At 38.1% G+C, this 22325-nt stretch overlaps 1 protein-coding gene across 3 annotated transcripts in view; it reads left to right on the top strand.

Moving 5' to 3' along the window:
- The window catches only part of INTS9 (integrator complex subunit 9), a 128110-nt gene that overhangs the window by 10825 nt on the left and 94960 nt on the right, over window positions 1-22325 (top strand). For all 3 annotated transcript variants that reach the window (XM_045399006.2, XM_005562965.4, XM_005562966.5), the window contains exon 2: window positions 20542-20669. In XM_045399006.2, coding sequence (XP_045254941.1) covers window positions 20542-20669 — 128 coding nt within the window. The remainder of the gene's footprint in view (window positions 1-20541; window positions 20670-22325) is intronic.

Below are 22325 nucleotides of genomic sequence, written 5' to 3'. Positions count from 1 at the left end.
CCCAAAATGCTGGGATTACAGGCGTGAGCCACCATGACCTGCCTGTGCACATTTTTTTTTTTTTTTTTTTTTTGAGACAGGAGTCTCGCTCTGTTGCCCAGGCTGGAGTGCAATGGCACCATCTTGGCTTACTGCAACCTCCGCCCCACCTCCTGGGTTCAAGCAATTCTCCTGCCTCAGCCTCCCGAGTAGCTGGGACTACAGACACCCGCCACCATGCCCGGCTAATTTTTTTTTTTTTTTAATTATTATACTTTAAGTTCTAGGGTACATGTGCATAACGTGCAGGTTTGTTACATATGTATACTTGTACCATGTTGGTGTGCTGCACCCATCAACTCATCATTTACATCAGGTATAACTCCCAATGCAATCCCTCCCCCCTCCCCCCTCCCCATGATAGGCCCCGGTGTGTGATGTTCCCCTTCCCGAGTCCAAGTGTCTCATTGTTCAGTTCACCTATGAGTGAGAACATGCAGTGTTTGGTTTTCTGTTCTTGCGATAGTTTGCTGAGAATGATGGTTTCCAGCTGCATCCATGTCCCTACAAAGGACACAAACTCATCCTTTTTTATGGCTGCATAGTATTCCATGGTGTATATGTGCCACATTTTCTTAATCCAGTCTGTCACTGATGGACATTTGGGTTGATTCCAAGTCTTTGCTATTGTGAATAGTGCCGCAATAAACATACGTGTGCATGTGTCTTTATAGCAGCATGATTTATAATCCTTTGGGTATATATCCAGTAATGGGATGGCTGGGTCATATGGTACTTCTAGTTCTAGATCCTTGAGGAATCACCATACTGTTTTCCATAATGGTTGAACTAGTTTACAATCCCACCAACAGTGTAAAAGTGTTCCTATTTCTCCACATCCTCTCCAGCACCTGTTGTTTCCTGACTTTTTAATGATTGCCGTTCTAACAGGTGTGAGATGGTATCTCATTGTGGTTTTGATTTGCATTTCTCTGATGGCCAGTGATGATAAGCATTTTTTCATGACACGTGTTTTCATGTGTCAAGATATGAATGTCTTCTTTTGAGAAATGTCTGTTCATATCCTTTGCCCACTTTTTGATGGGGTTGTTTGTTTTATTCTTGTAAATTTGTTTGAGTTCTTTGTAGGTTCTGGATATTAGCCCTTTGTCAGATGAGTAGATTGCAAAAATTTTCTCCCATTCTCTAGGTTGCCTGTTCACTCTGATGGTAGTTTCTTTTGCTGTGCAGAAGCTCTTTAGTTTAATTAGATCCCATTTGTCAAGTTTGGCTTTTGTTGCCGTTGCTTTTGGTGTTTTAGACATGAAGTCTGTATTTTTAGTAGAAACGGAGTTTCACAGTATTAGCCAGGATGGTCTCTATCTCCTGATCTCGTCATCCGCCCATGTCAGCCTCCCAGAGTGCTGGGATTAGAGGCGTGAGCCACCACGCCCAGCCCAACGTTTTTAAAGTATACTTTACTTAAAAAAAAACAAAACAAAACAGTGAAGGCCAGGCACAGTGACTGACACCTGTAATCCCAGCACTTTGGGAGGCCAAGGCAGGAAGATCACTTGAGCCCACAAATTTGAGTCCAACCTGGGTAACACAGTCAGACCCTGTCTCTACAGAACAAAATATATATATATATATATTTTTTAGCTGGATGTGGTGGCACGCACCTGTAGTCCCAGCTACTCAAGAGCCTGAGGTAGGAGGTCCACTTGAGCCCAGGAGGTCAAGGCTACAGTTAACCATGATCGCTCCACTGCACTCCAGACTGGGCAACAGAGTGAAACCCTAAGTCAGGAAAACAGAAACAGTGAAATGATTCCCTCCCACTCTATCACTCCTTATCCTCCTTTCCAGGAGCAATCTCAGTTATCAATTTGCTTTGTATTTTTCAAAGATATTCTGTGGATTTTCATGCATGTATATAGTTTTCATCCCTATTTTATTTTTGACAAAAATAGTGAGATATTATCCACATTGGTTTGGCATATCACTTTTTCTTTTTTAAGTTAGAGATGTGTCTTTAAGATTATTTCATATAAATATCTAGAACGACTTCATTTTATAAGACTGCATACCCATACCTAATGAACAGAATCTGCATTTAACAAGATCCTAGTTCTTTTGGTTTCAAGATACTTTTCTTCTGAATAATGAAATATTTTCAATACTGCTCTCAAATATTTTTAGAAAATATTTCTGACACACTTTTTATTTTCATTGCTTGTAGGAAGAATTTAGAATTGTGGGTATTTGCCTGAAAGATATCATTCCACCACCTATACTCTTCCCCAGCTATTTTAAAAATCATTCATGATTAAAGTTTAGGGCATGGTTTTTGTTGCTGATTTAAAACATAATTATGAAACTAGTGTCAATATATCTCAAAAATACATTCATATTGTTGCTAAAAGAAAAACCAGTTGCATAATGTTCTGTTGTTTAAATATACCATAATTTATCTAACAAAACTTCTATCAATGAACATTAATTGTTTCCAGTCTCTTGCAATTACAACTCATGTTTTACAGATTATCTCCTTTGTGAACCTCTTAGGAAGTACATCTATAGCATACATTTCTACTGGTGAAATTGATAGTTCAAAGGGCATATGCATTTTTTATTAAGGTTTATTGCAAAAATGCTCCCATAGAGATTTATCAAATTGCAGTTGCCAGTAGCATATCCTAATGCTTACCACTACAATGTAATGATCAAACTTGTTTTTTTCTCACTGAAAAGTGAAAAAATATTATATCATTATATTTTAAATTTGATTTTTCTCATATGTATGCAATGTGGAGCATATTTTTATATATTTATAAAAGCATTTGTATTTCCGTTTCCTGCTCAGTTATCTTCCTCTTGATCTATTAATATTCCAGTAGTAAACTGTTTTACCTTATGTAGTTCTGGAGTATATTTTAATATCTTATAGTATTTGTTCCTGTTCATTGCCCTATGTCTCAGAATTTTCCAGGCTGCTCTCAGACATTTATTTTTTTGTATAAAACTTAGATTTTTACATTTCGTATAAATTTACAATTATTAGTTCCTGGTAAAATATTTTTTGTAATTTTATTGGGATCAGGTTGAATTTATAAAATTTAAGAAGAGAATTGACTAATTTATTTTACTATATCATTGAGTCTAAGAATAAGACATCTTTTCCTTTATTTAAATCTTTTTTTAAATGTTTCTTTGTAGCATTTTAAAACCTTTTGTTAATATAGCTTTTAGATATTTCTTGTTAAATCTATATCTAAATACTTTATCTTTTTGATTGTTACTGAAACTGAAATCTTTTCCTGTGTGGTTTTCATGTAAGAAGGCTATTTATTTCTTGTGTTCACTACAGAGGCCCCTTGTTGAATTTTAATTTTTAATGCCTTTTCCAGTTGATTCTCATGGGGTTTCCAGGTGCATAACTTTGCAGATTTTTTTTACACTTCATTTCTTTCTCTGATGTAATTGCAGTGGCTTACATGTTCAGAATGATTTGGAATAGGAGTTTTGGTGGTAGGCATCTCTGTTTCTGATTAGAGTGGGCATACTGACTTTTGGCTTGAAATTTTTATATATTTCAATTTACATGCTGTAGCTGGCTGCTTTCTTGGTCCATAATTTTCTAGTCATCAGTAAAGTGAGATTCTTTTACATAGCCTAACAATAAGGTATTTTTCTAAAGAGAAAGTATATTTGTGTTTTATTGTGTGTCCTAGGCAGTTAATTATATCTTGTAAGCCCTTTCCAGACTTTTGAGTAAACAATGGATTTTATAACTTAAAGTCTTAGGTGGTGCATAGCACTCATAGAAGTAATATATTGCTACACATGATCCTAGCCAAAACACAGGGAAGAAATGAGTAATAGATTTCTATGACCTTAAAAGAAAATTGCAAGGTTTCCTTGGAAAACAGAACAGCCAGAAATAGTTTCTCTGTACTTGAGAGAGAGGCCTGATAAACCCAAGAAATGTAAACAATCAATCTGTTAAAATAAACACAATGGCCACTCACACACACCCCCACAAAAAAAAATCTCTGTAGAAACACAAAGGGGCTCAGAGCCGTAGGTGGTGGCTTATTTTTAAATGGTTTTTGATTGAAGCTATGTATCCAGTAGGAAGAAACTGTTGATGATTATGTTGATGACTGTGATAGTTACAGCTAACAGATAAGAGAAGCAATAACAAAAATCCATTGTTTGGCTATACGATTGAACAAATGTTATTAAATGTCTATCTCGTATAAAACATTCTCAGTGCTCTGAGATATAAAGATGAATAAGACATAGATCCTACCTATCAGTTACTGTTGAACAAACTGTGTATATTCAATGTATGTGATTGAGAATATAACGTTTGGGTGATAGCCTTTGATACAGGCAGTAAGGACCTACCTATGTAAGATTAAGATTATGGAAGATTAATCTCATCAGGTAGGTAGCGGGAGGGAGAGCATCAGGAAGAATAGCTAATGGATGCTGGGCTTAATACCTAGGTGATGGGTTGATAGGTGCAGCAAACCACGATGGCACACATTTACTTATGTAACAAACCTTCACATCCTATATATGTACCCCTGAACTTAAAAGTTGAAGGAAAGAAAAAAAGATGAATTCCAATGGGAGAATCACAGTTCCCTAGAGAGGCAAAATCTGAACTGACCTTGAAAAGTACTTTGATAAATATGTTCAAGAAGGAGTGTTTTGTCTTATTCCAAGTAGAAGGAACAGTTAAAGTAAAAATAATTTGGAGAAGTTCCATTTCCCCAATAATGTATGTGTACAATTTATTTTGTATTTTTTGCTTTGTAGTGCTCTGTAGCAGTGTGTACAAAAATGGACTTATTTCCCCCTGGTGACATCTTCCTATTTGGATAGTTCAGAATATCGACTACTGATGTGGTTGGATCTGTGTCTCCACGCAAATCTCATCTTGTAGCTCCCATAATCCCCGCGTGTTGTGGGAGGGACTGGTGGGAGATGGTTGAATCATGGGGGCGGGTCCTTCCCAAGCTGTTCTCATGATAGTGAATGTGTCTCACAAGATGTGATAGTTTTAAAAATGGGAGTCTCCCTGCACAAGCTCTCTCTTTGCCTGCTGCCATCCATGTAAGATGTGACTTGCTCCCCTCTGCATTACATAATGATTGTGAGGCCTCCTCAGCCACGTGGAACTGTAAGTCCTCTTTCTTTTGTAAACTGCCCAGTCTCAGGTATGTCTTTATCAGCAGTGTGAAAATGGACTAATACAGCTACTCATGAAATTAGTTTCATTATATATGTTATTAACATCTGACAGATTTGTGTATTTGATGGCAATAATAGATCACTATAAGTGGGGGAGGGGCAGACCTAATAAATGTATTGGAAGGGGAAGTTAGGCAAATTGAAGCAAAAGCATGGTGGGTTTTAACTACAAAGCTGAGTGGTTTGGACAGTAAAGAGTGAGGATTGTGGAGGTTTTCTGTTTTCCAGAAAAAGTTTCAAGGAAGTTTAAGAGTTTAAAGTGGCCAGGCGCAGTGACTCATGCCTGTAATCCCAGCACTTTGGGAAGCTGAGGCAGGCGGATCACGAGGTCAGGAGATCGAGACCATCCTGGCTAACACAGTGAAACCCCATCTCTACTAAAAAACAAAAAATACAAAAAATTAGCCAGGCGTGGTGGTGGGCGCCTGTAGTCCAGCTACTCGGGAGGCTGAGGCAGGAGAATGGCGTGAACCTGGGAGATGGAGCTTGCAGTGAGCCAAGATCGCGCCACTGCACTCCAGCCTGAGCGGAAAAAAAAAAAAGAGTTTAAAGTAAGAATTTGTAAACATGTAGAGCCTTTAATTTTTTCCCTTTGGAAATCTGGGACCAAGGAGTTAAAAGAGCTTTATTTCACACAATTAAGAAAAACTGGAAGGTGAAATCAAAAAATATGACTTCATTGCAGTTACAGAAAATATTTAGGAAAGTGACATATAATCAAAACAAGAAGAATTAGGGAGCTTAGCAAATGCATCAAAGCAAATTCCAAGTCAGAATTACCTACATAGGAGAGAAAATATTTTTTAGCACTTTACAGAAGACCTCAGAAGCAGTAACAGAATTCACAAATACACCAGAGGGCAAAAGACATCCCAACAATCAGTGGGACCAGTTGATGATACAGTATGAGAAGAATGCCCAGATGTGAATAAGGAGGGAACAGAAACCTTAAAGAATTTCTTGACTTTCATCTCTGTTGAGGAAGAGATAGTGAGCAGGGGGTATCCTCTTCTTCCAGAACTGATAAATATGTATTCTCAGTCACATCAACATGTTGAGTATAGACAAATTACTAGAAAGTATGTTGCGGTCCACAGGGTGCTTGTTTGGTTTTAGGTATACTTTTCATTCAGTTCAGCTAGCATAAACTTCAAGCATACGTACAGCTTGATGAATTTTTACCTATATATGCATCCATGTATTCATGATCAAAATTAAGATCCAGAACATTTCCACCAACTTTGTTTCCTTCCCAGTCAATAACTTTCCCTCCAGTTAATCACTATTCTGACTTAAATCACTGCGTCTCCCATTTGCCTATTCTTGAACTTCATTTAAATGGAACTATACCTTATGTCTCATTTGTGTCTGACTTCTTTAATTCAACATTATGCTGACCTGAAAGTTTTAAAGGGTGAAATTGTTGAATATGTCACCTATCTGCAAATAGCAACTTGGTAGAGGACTGGCAAACTGCCTTTCATCTGTAAATTCATCCATAAATCCATTATGGAAAATCTATCCATAAAGATAAATTACCATCTTTATGTGGGGTTCTTCAGGAAACCTTAAGAAATTCAGCCTAGTAAAATCTATTTGTGTGCCTGGCAGGCTGCTGAGATTCAGTGGGAAACTGTCAGGCAATATAGTTGTTTTTCAAAAGAAATCAATCTGACTAAACTAAAGAGAGTTCTTTCAAGGAACTAAGTAAAAGAAAGCTTCTATTTTTTTTAACACATTTTTAGAAAACTTCTCAAAATAAAAATAACTATTACAGAATCAGTACGTATTGATGTAAGAAAAAATTTTCAGAATATATTTCTGAATCCTGAGAAGTATAAAGAAAATAATAAAAATCACCTGTAATCTCACCACCTCAAATAATCAGTCATTATGGTATACCTGCTATGATAGGTGTGTACAGTGATAACTTCTGTGTGAGTCACCCTAAAGCTGTACACCAGTTAGGATTAGATTCAGCTCTGAGTGACAGAAAGCCTGAAGTAATGGTGGCTTAAACAGGATAAATGTTTACATCTCTCTTGTGTAAATGATGTGCTGAGTTAAATAGTCCAGGGCTGTTGTGGCAGGTCCAGGCTCTCCTGATAGCTTGTAGCTCCACCATCTGTAATCCATGACTTCCTCTTTGTGATCCAATATGACTACCAGCTCAGGCCATTATATCCCTATTCTAACCAGTAGGAAGGAGGAAGGGACAAAGAAAGGCATGTCCTCTCCCTTTGATACTTTCTCAAAGTTGCATAGGCTACTTCTATTTATACCTTCCTGACCAGCATTTTCTTACATGGCTACATCTAGTTGCAGTCAAGTCTAGCAAATAGTTTTTGTTCCAGGTGGCCATAATTACAACTGAGACATGGATTCTAATTTAAATGGAGAAGAGACATATAGATAATGAGAGACAATGGTCATAAGCTTTTTCATTTGGAACATTTATATAGTTCATTTTAAATATGTTTACAGTATAACATTGTATGGACGTATTATGCTGTTGAACATTTTGGTTTTTATTCCCTACTGTCCTGCACAGTGCTGATGAAAACATATTGTTTATATTTTTTGCACCCATCTAGTTACTGTATTTGCTTATTGTAAATTCCTAAGTGGAATTTCTTGTTCAAAGACTATACATGCACATTTTAAACTTTGATGCAATATTGCTCTTCAGGACTGCTTTAGTTTTTACCCATAGAATAAATAAGAGTTTCCATTTCCCCACAACCTCATCTTTAGCTTCTTTGCCAATGTATGGACTGGGCATTTTATCTCAGTATAGTTTTAAATTACACTTTTATTTCTTCTGGGTTTCTGCTTTGCATTTCTGTTACATCTTTGCATATGTTTTTTCACTCATTTGTATTTCATGAATTAACTGTGCTTTTTGCACATTTTTCTGTTGGAATCTTTGTCTTTTTCTTACTCATTTGTTAGTGCTCTTTATATATTAAGGGTATCAATTTTTTGTCTTGGTTTTATAAATACTATTTTCCCAGATAATCTTTTACTTTATTCAAAGTAGTTTTTCTCATAGAAAAGTCTTTAGTATAAGTAATCCAATCTATCAGTGTTTTCTCCCAGGATCATGGCTTTAGGATCATGCCTTAAAAGTTATTTCCTGGGTCAGGCATGATGGCTCACACCTGTAATCCCAGCATTTTGGAAGGCCAGGGTGGGCGGATCGCTTGAGCCCAGGAGTTCAGGACCAGCCTGGGCAACATAGTGAGACTTCCTCTCTACAAAAAAATACAAAAATTTGCCAGGCATAATGGCTTGCATCTGTAGTCCCAGCTACTCAGGAGGCTGAGGTGTGGGAGGATTGCTTGAGCCCAGAAGATTGAGACTGTGGTGAGCCATGATCACACCACTGCACTCCAGCCTGGGCAACAGAGTGAGACCCTGTCTCAAAAAAAAGTTATCTCCTACCCCAAAATTATATTAAATATTTCGCTAAAATTTTAGAATCTCCTTGCTTAGATACCATAATAAAGATTTTCAAAGAAGTATTTTATCATGGACCAAGGTAAACTGAAAATCAAAACTTAACTAGTTCCTCCAGTAAGTATGGCTCTCCCTTCTGCCTAATCTATAGGATCAGCATACGTTAGTAAAGAAGCTACTGCTTCCGTTCTCTCCCAAAGTCTCTACCAAATGGTAGAGGCAAATGGAAGCTCTTTCCTTTGCTGACTCCTAATTTATTATGGTGTGACTAGTAAGAAGTTTTTCCATTGAAAAGCCTTTTCTCGGCCCTAGTACTTAGCCAGTCAGCCTGGTTTTTGTGCGTACATAAATGCATGCGAATAATCCAGCATGAAGTCAGTAATTAATAAATGTTCGCTGTCTTTAAAAACTTACTCAATTTATCAAAAGCTGTTTGGCAATCCATTTCTTTGAAAAACTGAAGTGACTAAAGGCGTAAATTTCTCCCCACCCCCAACTCTTGATCCACCCAGCAGCATATTTGTTCAAAGATTGAAACTAGGCGTGCTCTCCTTCTTGCTGAAATGTATTATACCAGGCATCTTCCCCTAAATATAAAACACTTTTGTCTGCATTGAAAGTCTGTTAAGTTAGGGAACCCCTTCCTGATTGTCTTCACAATTGTGATCAGGAACTCCCTAGTATCCATGGTATTTCTGCTCCATGCTTTGTGATTGATTGTGATGTCCAGATTTGTCTAAACCTTGAAACTTGAACCATTGCATTTATATGTGGTTTGAAGAGAGAGAGAAAAAAAGCGTATTTCTAACATGCTAGAATAAATTCTTAGCTTACTCTTGAATAATATTACACTAATAAGTCTCCCTTCTTGATGCTGATCCTCTAGCCATGTACAAGTTTTACCATTTCATTAACCATTTTTCTTGCCAGTTGTCATTGTTGCACATTTTCAGCAATTTGTATAAATTATATTGTCCTTAAAAACTTTGTTGCCAATAGAAACTTCTTTGGTAGTGACTATTCAAAAAAAAAAAAAGAGAGAGAGAGAAAAAGGGGTTTTTCTGATTTCTTTAAAAAAAAAGAAAATTCTGGTTAATGTTTAAAAGTAGTAGTAGTCAAGGATACAGAAGTATCTAAGTAGAAAGTGAGAGTTCCAGTATGGTCAACCACTCTCCCCTGTGGTAACCACTTCAATCAGTTTGGTGTGTGTGCTTACAGTCTTTTATACATACATACATATATACATATATATAACAAACAGAGTCACATATATAGTTCCATGAACTTTTTTTCATCAACTATAATTACTTTTTAACGTGTATTAAGTGCTGGTTCCAGATAGCCAACAATGTTGGTTCCAAAGGCAGCCCCTACCTGTTTTCCTTCCCTTACTCTTAATGGTTTACTATCAACATTTCCACCCTTCCTGTGCTTCTGTTGCGGAAATTTTGCTTTTTATGACCACCCTCTGCTGCTTGTCTCGTTTTCATGGAAAGCCAAGGATGAGCGTGAGGGAGCAGCCCTAAGTGGCAGTTACTCAGCTGTGTGTGATATCTAGCCACTCTTCAACCAGAAAGTGGCTTTTCTGTGTTCGCCATGCATGCTACAGATTTTCTGCACAAGTGGAAAATTATCCTTCTCTTTTATCCAGCTGTGTAGTCACTTTGACAGTGAGTATGATTGGCACATTTAACAGCTCTCCTGCGAGATGGAATCAAGACACAAAGTGGAAGAAACTGAAAGATTACCAAATAAAATTGAAATGTATTTATAGAACTCTGATTATTGGAGGGCCTGGCCCAAAATTCCTAGCAGGGGTAATTTGCCTCCAAATTAGGCAAATTTGCCTCAGTGGAAGCTAGCATCTCAGAATGGGGTAATACAAGGTAGAGACGCTCCCTGTCCCTCTGGGAACCTTATATGCCCTGTTAGGCCATGGAGTGCCTCCTAGTAAGCTGCATTTACTGATGGCAGTGAATGTTAATACTCGGATGTGTTGGAGAAGAGAAAAGTTTACAAGCTCTGGAAGAACAGGGTTCCTTGTTTCTAAAAGAAATATTTAGGCTGGGCATGGTGGCTCACGCCTGTAATCCCAGCACTTTGGGAGGCCAAGGCTGGTGGATCACTCGCTGGAGCCCAGAAGTTCAACAGCAGCCTGGGCAACATGGCAAAACCCCATCTCTATTTTAAACTTTAAAAAGAAAATAATAAAAGATTTTTTTAAAAGGAAGCATTTAGACTAGATGATCTTGAAATTAGTTCCAGCTTGTGCATTGTATAGTTTTTTACATTTTCAGAAAGTCAATTTTTTTTTTTTTTTTTTTTGAGACAGAAGCCTCATTCTGTAGTCCAGGATGAAGTGCAATGGTGTGATCTCGGCTCACTGCAACCTCCACTGCCTCAAGCTATTCTCCTGCCTCAGCCTCCCAAGTAGCTGGGATTAAAGGCACGTGCCACCACGCCCAGCTAATTTTTGTATTTTTAGTATAGACGGGGTTTTACCATGTTGGCCAGGCTGGTCTTGAACTCCTGGCCTCAGGTGATCCTCCCACCTCGGCCTCCCAAAGTGCTGGGATTACAGCCATGAGCCACCGCATCCGGCCCAGAAAGTCAATTGTAAAGAGTACAATGTCACAAACATGTGTTGGTGACAGGTTATATAAAAGAGGAGTTTTGATTGACCCAGTGAAATGGTGGAATAATGAGAAACAACATTTGTGTGTTAAAAGAAAGCTTAAAATAATCTAGTTAAATCTCCTCATTTGTCAGATAAAGATATTTGAGACCCACAGAATTTAGGGATTCATTCAGGCTAATATCAATGTATCAGCAAAGTTAGAACTAATACTTTATGCTGACATCAAATGAGATATTAGATGATGTGATACATGGGTTGGTTAAATAGAAAATGGAAAAAATTGGTGATGTCATTTACAACTTATTTCATTAACACTATTGCCTATTTAAAAAAAAAAAGTTTCTTTATGACTGTGCAGTTCTCTCAAGCAAGAGTAAGAGCTATTGGCATCAATTCAGCCTAGAAGTTATAGGTTACAGTATAGATAATTAAAGGCAGTCTCAGCAGCAAAACTACTTTACAGTAAGAGAATCTTCTCACTCTTTTTGAATGGAAAGGAAACCAACGAAAGAAAATTACTGCTTATAATGGATTGCAGGGCAATTTAATAATTTAATTTACTTGGGACCTTTGCTTTATTGCATCAGTCAGCTAACTAATTCTCTTTGTTCAGAACCAGATTATAAACTCATCTGCATTCTTACCAATTCAAAATAAGGCCTTTTAGAGTATACCATCTCTGCAAAAAATAATAATTCTTTAGGTCTCTGACAATGCCTTTCATACTGTGTAACACGGTGTGTATGCTATGTTGGCTAACTGTACTGATTCCAGAGCTCACTGTCCAGGTTCAAGTCCTGGCACATTTTCTTAGAACATTGAGATCATGTGAAAGTTTTATACTTTCTGTGCCTCATTTCTTTCATCTGTAAAATGAGAAAATAATTCCTACTTCATGGCATTCTTGGGAGGACTGTAAGAGTTAAAATATAAAGTTCTTACAGAGTAGTACCTGATACCTAATAAACACCATAGCATAATAACTATGCATATTGTAATTACTTTAAACAAGATTAGGGAAAAGAACATAGATGATGTTTTAGACTATGGTTCTTTTTGCAAAAAAAAAAAAACAGACTTGTTACCCAAAGTCAGTTCACTAAAATTCAATTTGTCCTATGACCAAATTGCCAAATTTACTAATTTGCCAATTTTTTTAATGAAGTTCACAGTATTTCATACTGCTTTTAAAGATTTTTGTGAGATTATGTTGGCTGGCTGTCATTTTGTTTGTATAGCCTTTTTTTTTTTTTTTTTTTTTTTTAAATCTCGGCTCACTGCAACCTCCGCCTCCCAGGTTCAAGTGACTCTCCTGTCTCAGCCTCCCGAGTAGCTGGGATTACAGGTGCTCGCCACCATGCCCAGCTAGTTTTTTTTGTTTTTGTTTTTTTTGTAGACAGAGTCTTACTCTGTCACCCAGGCTGGAGTGCAGTGGTGCGATCTCCACTTACTGCAAACTCCGCCCCCTGGGTTCAAGCAATTCTTCTGCCTCAGCCTCCCAAGTAACTGGGATAAGAGGCGCATGCCACGACGCCCAGCTAATTTGTGTTTCCACCCGCCTTGGCCTCCCAAAATGCTTCGATTACAGGCATGAGCCACCGCTCCTGGCCTGATGTCTTATATTTTAGTAGAGATGGGGTTTCACCATGTTGCCCAGGTTGGTCTCCAGTTCCTGAGCTCAGGGAGTCCACCTACCTCGGCCTCCCAAAGTGCTAGGATTACAGGCGTGAGCCACCGCGCCCAGCTGGAAAGCAGATTGTTTCTTTTTCTTTTTTCTTTTCTTTTTTTTTCTTTTTTTTTTTTTTTGACAAAGTTTAGCTCTGTCGCCCAGGCTGGAGTGCAGTGGCAGGATCTTGGCTCACTGCAAGCTCCGCCTCCCAGGTTCACAACCAGTCTCCTGCCTCAGCCTCCCGAGTAGCCGGGACTACAGGCAACCGCCACCACGCCCGGTTAATTTTTTGTATTTTTAGTAGAGATGGAGTATTACTGTGTTAGCCAGGATGGTCTCGATCTCCTGACCTCGTGATCCGCCCGCCTCGGCCTCCGAAAGTGCTGGGATTACAGGCGTGAGCCACCGCACCCAGCCAGCAGATTTTTGAAGTATTAGATTTGCTGAAACCTTAGCATAATATGATTTAATCTTGTTAGTAATAAATGTGACATTCAAAATGCATATTTCAAGATTGATAATCAAGAAACTCCCAAGGACTATATACATCAGTGAAGGGAGTACTAGAAAAATTTCATTTGTTTGCTCCTGGGGTCTATAAGGAAGCTCGTCTCTGCAAGGAGCTTGGGCCAGTGTTTTGAGAGTGTTGAGAGTCTGATGTGTATGCTCCCCTTACAGTACAGATATTTAAGTTGAGAAATCAACATAAAATGGTCTCAAAATGGTGACATTTATTGGGGACCCGCCTCAACCCATTCCTCATAGAGTTCCCACAGAATTCCCACAAAGCCCTACCAAAAATGAGCTCACCATGCAAACTGTTCAAGGATCTGAAATCCACCATGAGTAAGGATGAGTAGACATAATAAGACTACCAAGAACTTCAGAAAATCGTGTAACATGGAGACTCTGTAATATGTGAAAGTGATTTAAAGGCATGTATGAAAGAATCCAAACCTTTGAAAATAATAAGATGCTGTTTTTAATAAGGAAAGAGGACTTACTAGATTTCAGAAACATAGTCACTGGGAAGAAAATTTCAGTATTTAACCCATTGGTTAAATAGCAGATTTGACACCACTAAAGAAAGAATTAGCAAAATGTAAGATAAATCTGAAGAAAATACCCAGCATGCACTATACATAGCAAAAAAAAAAAAAAAAAAAAAATTGAAAGGATAAACAGGGAAGGGGTAGTAAAATGAAACATTACCACATGTATTTAATAGGCATTCCAGAAGTAGAAACTAGAAAGAATGGAGAGAGGCCATATTCAAAGTGATCATGGCTGACAGTATTTTTCACAGTTGTGAAAGACGAGTTCTTATGTGTTAGAAGCGTAAACCAAAAGGAAAGTAAGTTATACCTCACACCTGTGTTTGAAAAATCAGAGCACCAACAACAAAGAGAATATTTTAATAGCAGCTTAAAACAGCTAGACTGGCAGCAGGTTTCTCCCCTTGAAATCTTTGGAATTCTGTCAAATTTCACTTCATGTATTTTGAGGCTATATTGCTTGTGCATAAGGGTCACAGTTATTATATATTACCAGTGAACTGTTTATTATTATATAATAATCTTTGTCTTAAAATCTATTTCCAGGTTTTTAAAATTTTACTAATTTTTTTTAGAAATGGGATCTAGCTCTGTTGCCCAGGCTGGAGTGCAGTGGCATGATTATAGCACACTGTAGCCTTCAACTCCAGGGTGTGAGCAATCCTCTTGCCTCAACCTCCCAAGTAGCTGGGCTATTTCTAAGTAGGTTTCTAGGTTTATTTCTAAATAGATACATCCCCTTTTTTTTTTTCACTTGATGAATCATTGTCTAATGAGGTTTTTTTAAAATAAAATTTTATATATGCACAGTTAAAAATGAATCAAATAGTTTTACAAACTGGAAAAACTCTCAGTCCCCAGTTCCCAAATGTAAGAGATAACTTTTTTGGCTCTGCTAGTTACCATTATATTTTTCAATAGTATGATTATACTGTTATTTCTTGATTTTTAAGTTTTAGTTATTATGATTTTTTGTTTTTATTTTTTCTTCTGATTCGCTCAGATTTTTTTTTTTTTTTTTTTAACTATGAAAACTGACCACAAGTTGAAGCTTTGTTTTGTTTTTCTTTTTTCTTTGAGACAAAGTCTCGCTGTGTCTCTGAGGAGGGAGTGCAGTTGTGCCATCTCAGCTCACTCACTGCAACCTCCATCTCCTGGGTTTAAGCTGCTATTCTGCCTCAGCCTCCCGAGTAGCTGGGATTACAGGTGCACACCACTATGACGGGCTAGTCACTCAAGTGATCCACCCGCCTCAACCTCCCAAAATGTTGGGATTACAGGTGTGAGCCCCACATCTGGCCAAGTTGAAGCTTTGATGTTTTATAACCAAGATATGTACAACAGGATTCCCTATCTCGTTCTAAAGCACATGAAGACAAATGATAAATTTCTTGCACTATATGAAAGGAATTTCAAAGTAAAAAGAAGTTAGCGTAATAATATACTGCACTGTTCAGTCCCATCATTAAAGCACTGTGTTTTTATTTATTTCTCATTGTTGCTGTTTTTCTCAGTGGTATGTAAATAAAAGATGTGTTTTCATCACATTTTAGAGTCAATGAATTATTTGACTTTTAAAATAGTTATTATTTAACAATATTTTAACCAATTTATTTGCTCACCAATCCTTCTTGTATCGTATGTCTTCTGAGTTCAACTCCCTTCTTCCTGAAATATAACCTTGAATATACCTCCTTCAGTGATGGTGTTGAAATAGTGAATTCTTACTTACTATTGGTCTGAAAATTTCTTAACTTTACTTCTCGACAATGATGGTGTTGGAATTGTGGGGTAGCAAATTACCTTAAAACCCCAAAGATACTACTCCAGTTGTCTTCTGGCATCTGTTGTGTGCCACCACACCTGGCTTTTTTTTTTTTTTTGTACAGACAGGGTCTCACTGTGTTTCCCAGACTGGCCTCAAACTCCTGGCCTTAAGTTATCTTGCCCTGACCTCCCAGTGTGCTGGGATTATAGGTATGAGCTACCATGCCTGCCCATAATAAAAGCTTTTTAATGAAAATAACAGAATGAGAAATATATACATTAAGTATAACTGATAAAATTTTTATTCAAAAAATAAAATGTTTATCTTAGCCACATGTAACTTTCAAAACCAGTTCACTTATTCTGTGAAAAAAAGGCACACGGGGAAATACAGATAGTATAGTAGTCCCTCCATACCCACAGTAGATAGCATCTAATACAATATAATTGCTGTGCAAATAGTTGTACATTGCTTTTTGTTTGTTTGTTTGTTTGTTTGTTTGTTTGTTTTTTGAGACAGGGTTTTGCTCTGTTGCCCAGGCTGGAGTGCAGTGGCATGATCTCAGCTCACTACAACCTCTGCCTCCTGGGTTCAAGTGATCCTCCTGCCTCAGGCTCCCAAGTAGCTGGGATTACAGGCACTCACCACCACGCCCAGCTAATTTTTGTATCTTTAGTAGAGATGAGGTTTCACCGTATTGGTCAGGCTGGTCTCAAACTCCTGACCTCAGGTGATCTTCCCGCCTTGGCCTCCCAAAGTGCTGGGATTACAAGCATGAGCCACCATGCCCAGGCTGCATTTTAAAATTTATATAACTTTTGCTGCGTTGTTATATTTTATTATTTGTAGTTTTTTCTTTTCAGATATTGTTCCATTTGTAGTTGGTTGAATCTGTGGATGCAGAAGCCATGGATATGGAGAGCCAACTATAGATTGTAATCACAGAAAAACCTGTAGCTTTTTAATTAAGTAGAAATAAAGTGAACATGAAAGCATTGCTATGTGCTTGTTAAGCTGGAAAAAAATAAAGTTTATTCTGTACTTACTAGTGGATCTATCTTCCTGAAGAGCAGACTAGCAAAATGGGAACTATTTACAAAATTGTTCATTCATTTCACCTAGTCTTAGGGGATGCATATATAATGTTAGTGAATGCCGCTGCAGAATATAAATTACTCCATCCAAACTTACATGACCTCTTCAGCCCCTTAATGATTTTGTAACTAATAGCAACTAAAAGCACTTACTGTTTACCAGGTAGTGTATCCATTCATTTAGTCCTCCCATCAACTCTGCTACAGGGATAGGTTCTATTACTGCACCTTACAGTCCAAAGTTAAGTAACTTCCCCAAATCACACATTAACACTGAGTGCAGTCAAGATTTGAGCCCAGGCAGTCTTAACTTCAAATTCCCTACTTTATATCATTGCACCAAACTGCCTCTCAGAACTAAAGCCACTTATCACATAGTTAACTTTCCTTGGTTAGGGTCATTTCATTACCTCTACATGGCTACTACTAGGGTGATAACTGCATTTCAGTACAGATTCTACATGGTTTTGAATATAATGCTCATGGGTTTGAGCAGTGAAACAGATCTTCTGATATATTACCAATGACATTGTAAATAAGTACAGTCCTTTTTGGAAAGCATTTTGGCAGCAGATTGAAAGTGCTGTAAAATCCTCATCTTTTTTGACCCAGTTAGTACCACTTCTGGGAATCATCTTAAAAAATAGTCCAGTGTGGAAAAAGACTTATGCACTAAAGTAATCACCACAGCCATGCTTGTGATAGTAGAGTGACAGGAAACAACCCTCAATGTTCAACAATAAGGGAATGAATGACCAAATAACATGGTATATTTACTTAGGCCAATAAAAATGAAGTGTGATGTAACATGAGGAAAACATAGTCATCCAGAGTTGAAGCAGCACCCAAAGCAGTATGAATACTAAAATTACAGCTTTTACAAATATGAAAAAAGATGAAATATAAAAATGATCAGATTGGTGCGATTGTAGATAATTTTATTTCCATAATTACTTACTGGTTTTGAGCCTTAGTCTCATAACCCTCAGTAGATGATACGCTGCTTGATGACAGAGGCAGAAAACTGGAATTGCCCAAAGAGCATCGCTAGAGGCCACAAGGTCTAGGCCCTTTGCAAGCGCCTCCTGTACAAGTGTGCGAACCTCAGGCAAGCCACTCTGTGCTCCTGTGCACTCAGTTGACCCATGATGAGCAGTGCAGTTTGGGAAGCATGAGTGGGATCTTTGGAGTCAGAGAGACCTCGCTGTGTGTCCAGCTCTTCCCAGGAAAGCTGCTGAAACTTGGTAGAGCTCAACCTTCTCATCCATACAAATAAGGCGAATGAGCTTGGGGCCTGGCACCTTTCATCAGTGCTCTAAAAATGTTTGTTCCGTTTGGTGGTAGCTGTTAGAAAGCGTTCCTCACTTTTCTTTGGCCTTTGGCCTTTAACAACAGTAACAAATGTAAAGTCGTTCAGCGAACTTCCTTTGCTGAAATATTTTGAGCATCAGCTTTTAAAAATTGTACATATTCTTCTGTTTTCTGGTGTACCTTATCCTCCGTGATTTAGAGTTAAGGAGGAAGATAAAAATTTTGTCATTCAACGTGGCTGGCTAAATTTTCTGTTTTGTTTTAATCACATTTTTTTTTTCTGATTATAAAAATGTAGTAAAAGCTCATTGCTGAACTTTTGGAAAATAGAGGAAGACGAAAGAAGAAAATTGGACAATAATCTTCCCACTCAGAAATAAGTGTTATATGCATTTCATTTTATTTTCTTCCATGCTTTTCTGAATATCTGATTTTTTCTTATTTTTGAAAGGAAAAATATAGGAAAGCTTTTCCTGGAACATTAGCTATATTTGGAGCAAGTTTAACATGATGCTTTGTGTTCATTTTGAGATAGTTTATCTTTAACAAATAGTTTTTAGATGGGGATAAAGACCGAGTAGCAATAGGGAACCAGATGGAGGGTAGAGATAGGAATATCTCTGTCTTAGACAATTAGGAGGAACAAATTTTCTGTAATTCTGATACCTATCAAAGAAGGAACTTATGTAAAATGTAATTACCAAAATCATGGATCCTAGACTTCTTCAGGACAATTGCAATTTTAAATACTTTGTATTGTTTTCATTGTAAGTGCCCTGCATCTTTTCAAACCATGACTTGTGAATTTTTGTTTGGTAAAATGTAATCATCATACATAAACTTGGAATGAAGAAGCAGCTTGCAAAATACAACTTCTTGGCTCTTGGCCTTACCATTTTTAGAACATGCAGTTTTCAAAAATTATCAGTTCCTGTAATGTCCTCTGGAAAAAGTCATCCACTACAAAGATAGAACCAACAGAGCAACAAATACCTGGAAAGACTTAGCCTAAGTGACTGTAGCCATATGGGGCTGGGCATTGATGGAGCTTCACTCCCACTCGTGCTGTCCTTGTGCTTAAATCAGGAGAGGGCTGGGTGCCATGGCTCACGCCTATAATCCCAGCACTTCGGGAGGCCGAGGAGGCGGGCGGATCACTTGAGATTAGGAGTTCGTGACCAACCTGGCCAACATGATGAAACCCCATCTCTACTAAAAATACAAAACAATTAGCCAGGCATGGGGGCAGACACCTGTAATCCCAGCTATTTGGGAGGCTGAGGCAGGAGAATCGCTTGAACCAGGGAGGTGGAGGTTGCAGTGAGCCAAGATCGCACCACTGCACTCCAGCCTAGGCGACAGAGTGAGACTCTGTCCCAAGGGGAAAAAAATAGAGAGAATGGACTTGCTAGTGGATTTAACACACTGTTCCCTTCGTTTTCTGGGCTTTGTTGCTCAAGGGAGGGCTTTAAAAGTTGGGGAAAGGGTCTTCCTCCATTTCTTTTCTTCAGAGCAGCAATGGAATTATTAAAAGTGGCAGAGCGTGTCCCATATAGATAATTTTCAGTGTGGCAGATCTGTTACTGCCACAACATTGAGGAGAACATGAGAAATGTTTTGGGTCAATGTGTTGTGCTCACTCTCCTTTGAAGACACCATTGTGGCTTGTGCCCCTTTGACTTCTGAGCTCTGCCGCCACAGGCAAAAGACTCCTACTTGTCTGGAAGTAGGTTCCCACACTCCTGCTTAGTGTCTGCACATCAGGGAAGTCATTGTCCTTTTGAGTCATTTCTTCTGACAAGACTGAGCATAAACCTTTACTCATGCTTGTTAGTTAACCTTTCTAACCAGTTCCTCTTTGAGCAAGGTCACTTATTTACAAGGGGAGAAAACCAAACCTAGAGCACAGTTTGAGTATCTAGCTTAGAGTTGCATTGACATCCACAGCTTTAGACAGTACTTCCATACAAAGGGGAAGATGATAATTCGCCAGTGTCTTGTGAGAACAGAATGAATAACTATAGCCTTGAAACCTTCTATTTTGAATAACTGTGGCCCATCTAAAACCAGGCTTGCTTGGCACCCTGTGAAAAGACAGACGGGCGTGATCTGAGACTTGAGTATTTTGAACAGCTGGGGAAACTAGTCCCCAAGCAGTAAAAGGGAGGAAACCACATAGAAAGTTAGCTGAACTTAACATTCTGGTCTTAATGAGAGAAGATCGTCAGTGTTACTTAATTCATTTTACTTTGTAGGATTCTTCTGTAATTGATTACTGATCAAAGTGATTTAATTTTTTTCAGTATTGCCTGTCAGGGCACCCAACCTTACCATGCAATGTGCTCAAATTCAAATCAACCACCATTATGTTGGATTGTGGACTGGACATGACGTCTACCCTCAATTTCCTTCCTTTGCCACTTGTTCAAAGGTATGTGCTGGTGCAGCCAAAGAAAAAATGAGCTTTAAGTTTGCTGAAAAATGATACCATTAGTATGAATGTTACTAGTACCTAGTGTATTGTCGTAAGTTTGCTTTGTTCCCTTAAAAATGTTCTTTATCAAAATAATTTCCTTTGGCTGAGTTGATGGAAAGTGTTCTATTGATTTATTGATTGGCTTCTTTATTATAACTTCTTTTGAGCTTCTGTAAAATGTTCCGGCATCTGCTCAGTACAACTGAAGTCATGTATATTTCATCTTTCATCACATAAGAGCTGGTAAATGGTCAACTGATGAGCCCAAGAATTGAATTTTAGAATTATTTAACAGCCTTTGCAGAGACTTAACAGCATGGAATCTGACATTTCTTTTCGATAGGCTTCTGTGCATTATTTTCATACCAAGTCAACCTTAGATTTAGAACCACATATGTAGCCCAAGTTCATATCTTAAATGAGACAGATTGCCTCAGGCCTACAATAGCACTGTTTATGCTTAACTGAGACTTTGCCTTAGGAAATTGGTTTCCCAGCATACTACTATTTAGAAACAGTTTATAAAAGATGTGACTACCTTGTAGAAGCAAATATACTTACAGTAGCAAAAAGTGACAGCACATACAAGATAGGATATGGAAAAGCTATCTAAAGCATATTTAAGAGCTCAAAAGCATAGCAAGCTGGGTAAGCTTTCTAGTTTATCTCAGTCATTCCTGAAGATATCACTGAGTACAATGATTATTCACAGCGATAACCTGATGAACCATCTAAAATTTTCATCAACTATTGATTTTTCTGAGATAAGGGGTACAGTAAGGTGGTGTGAGGATAAGGTCAGAGATAATTCCAGATTACATTTTATGCAAAGCTGATGGAATTCAGTTATAATTACACCCAGCAGTTAGAAATACATGTGCCACCCACAGGCCAGGCGCAGTGGCTTAGGCTTGTAATCCCAGCACCTTGGGAGGCTGAGGCAGGTGGATCACCTGAGATCAGGAGTTTGAGGCCAGTCTGGCCCACACGGTGAAACCCTATCTCTACTAAAAATACAGGAAAAAAAAAAATTAGCTGGACATGGTGGTGGCTGCCTGTAATCCCAGCTACTTGGGAAGCTGAGGCAGGAGAATCACTTGAACCTGGGAGGTGGAGGTTGCAGTGAGCCGAGATCGTGCCACTGCACTCTGACCTGGGCAACAGATACTCCATCTCAAAAACAAGAAAAAGAAAAAAAGAAGTACATGTACCACCCACAGATATTGCCTAAAAACTGGGTTGGGAGGAGCTTAATTACATGACAATTGGTTATTTCCTAATAAAATAGCCTGATATTATTGTCTTTTTCCCCCAAAGAGCAAAATGTTTGTTTTTTGATGTTTATTAAAAATCTGCACTGTTCTGGACCAGAGGATTTAGAGATGAACAGAACAACCTACTTTCTCTCATGAAACTTACAGTCCATCAGGGAGAAAGATATCACACAGATGAATATTTAATTACACCTGTGATTAGAAAACAAGTATATATATTTAGGATAATTACTTAAAAAATGAAGTCTAAGATACCATGAGAGATTCCAAAAGGGAGCCCAACCTGCTCTGTGGGGTCATGAATTTCCTGGGTGATGAGAACTGGATGAGATCTCTC

The sequence above is a fragment of the Macaca fascicularis genome, chromosome 8, assembly GCF_037993035.2.
Source record: "Macaca fascicularis isolate 582-1 chromosome 8, T2T-MFA8v1.1".
NCBI lineage: Eukaryota > Metazoa > Chordata > Mammalia > Primates > Cercopithecidae > Macaca > Macaca fascicularis.
Note: the sequence above shows the minus strand (reverse complement) of the source record. Positions and strands in the feature narration are given on the sequence as shown.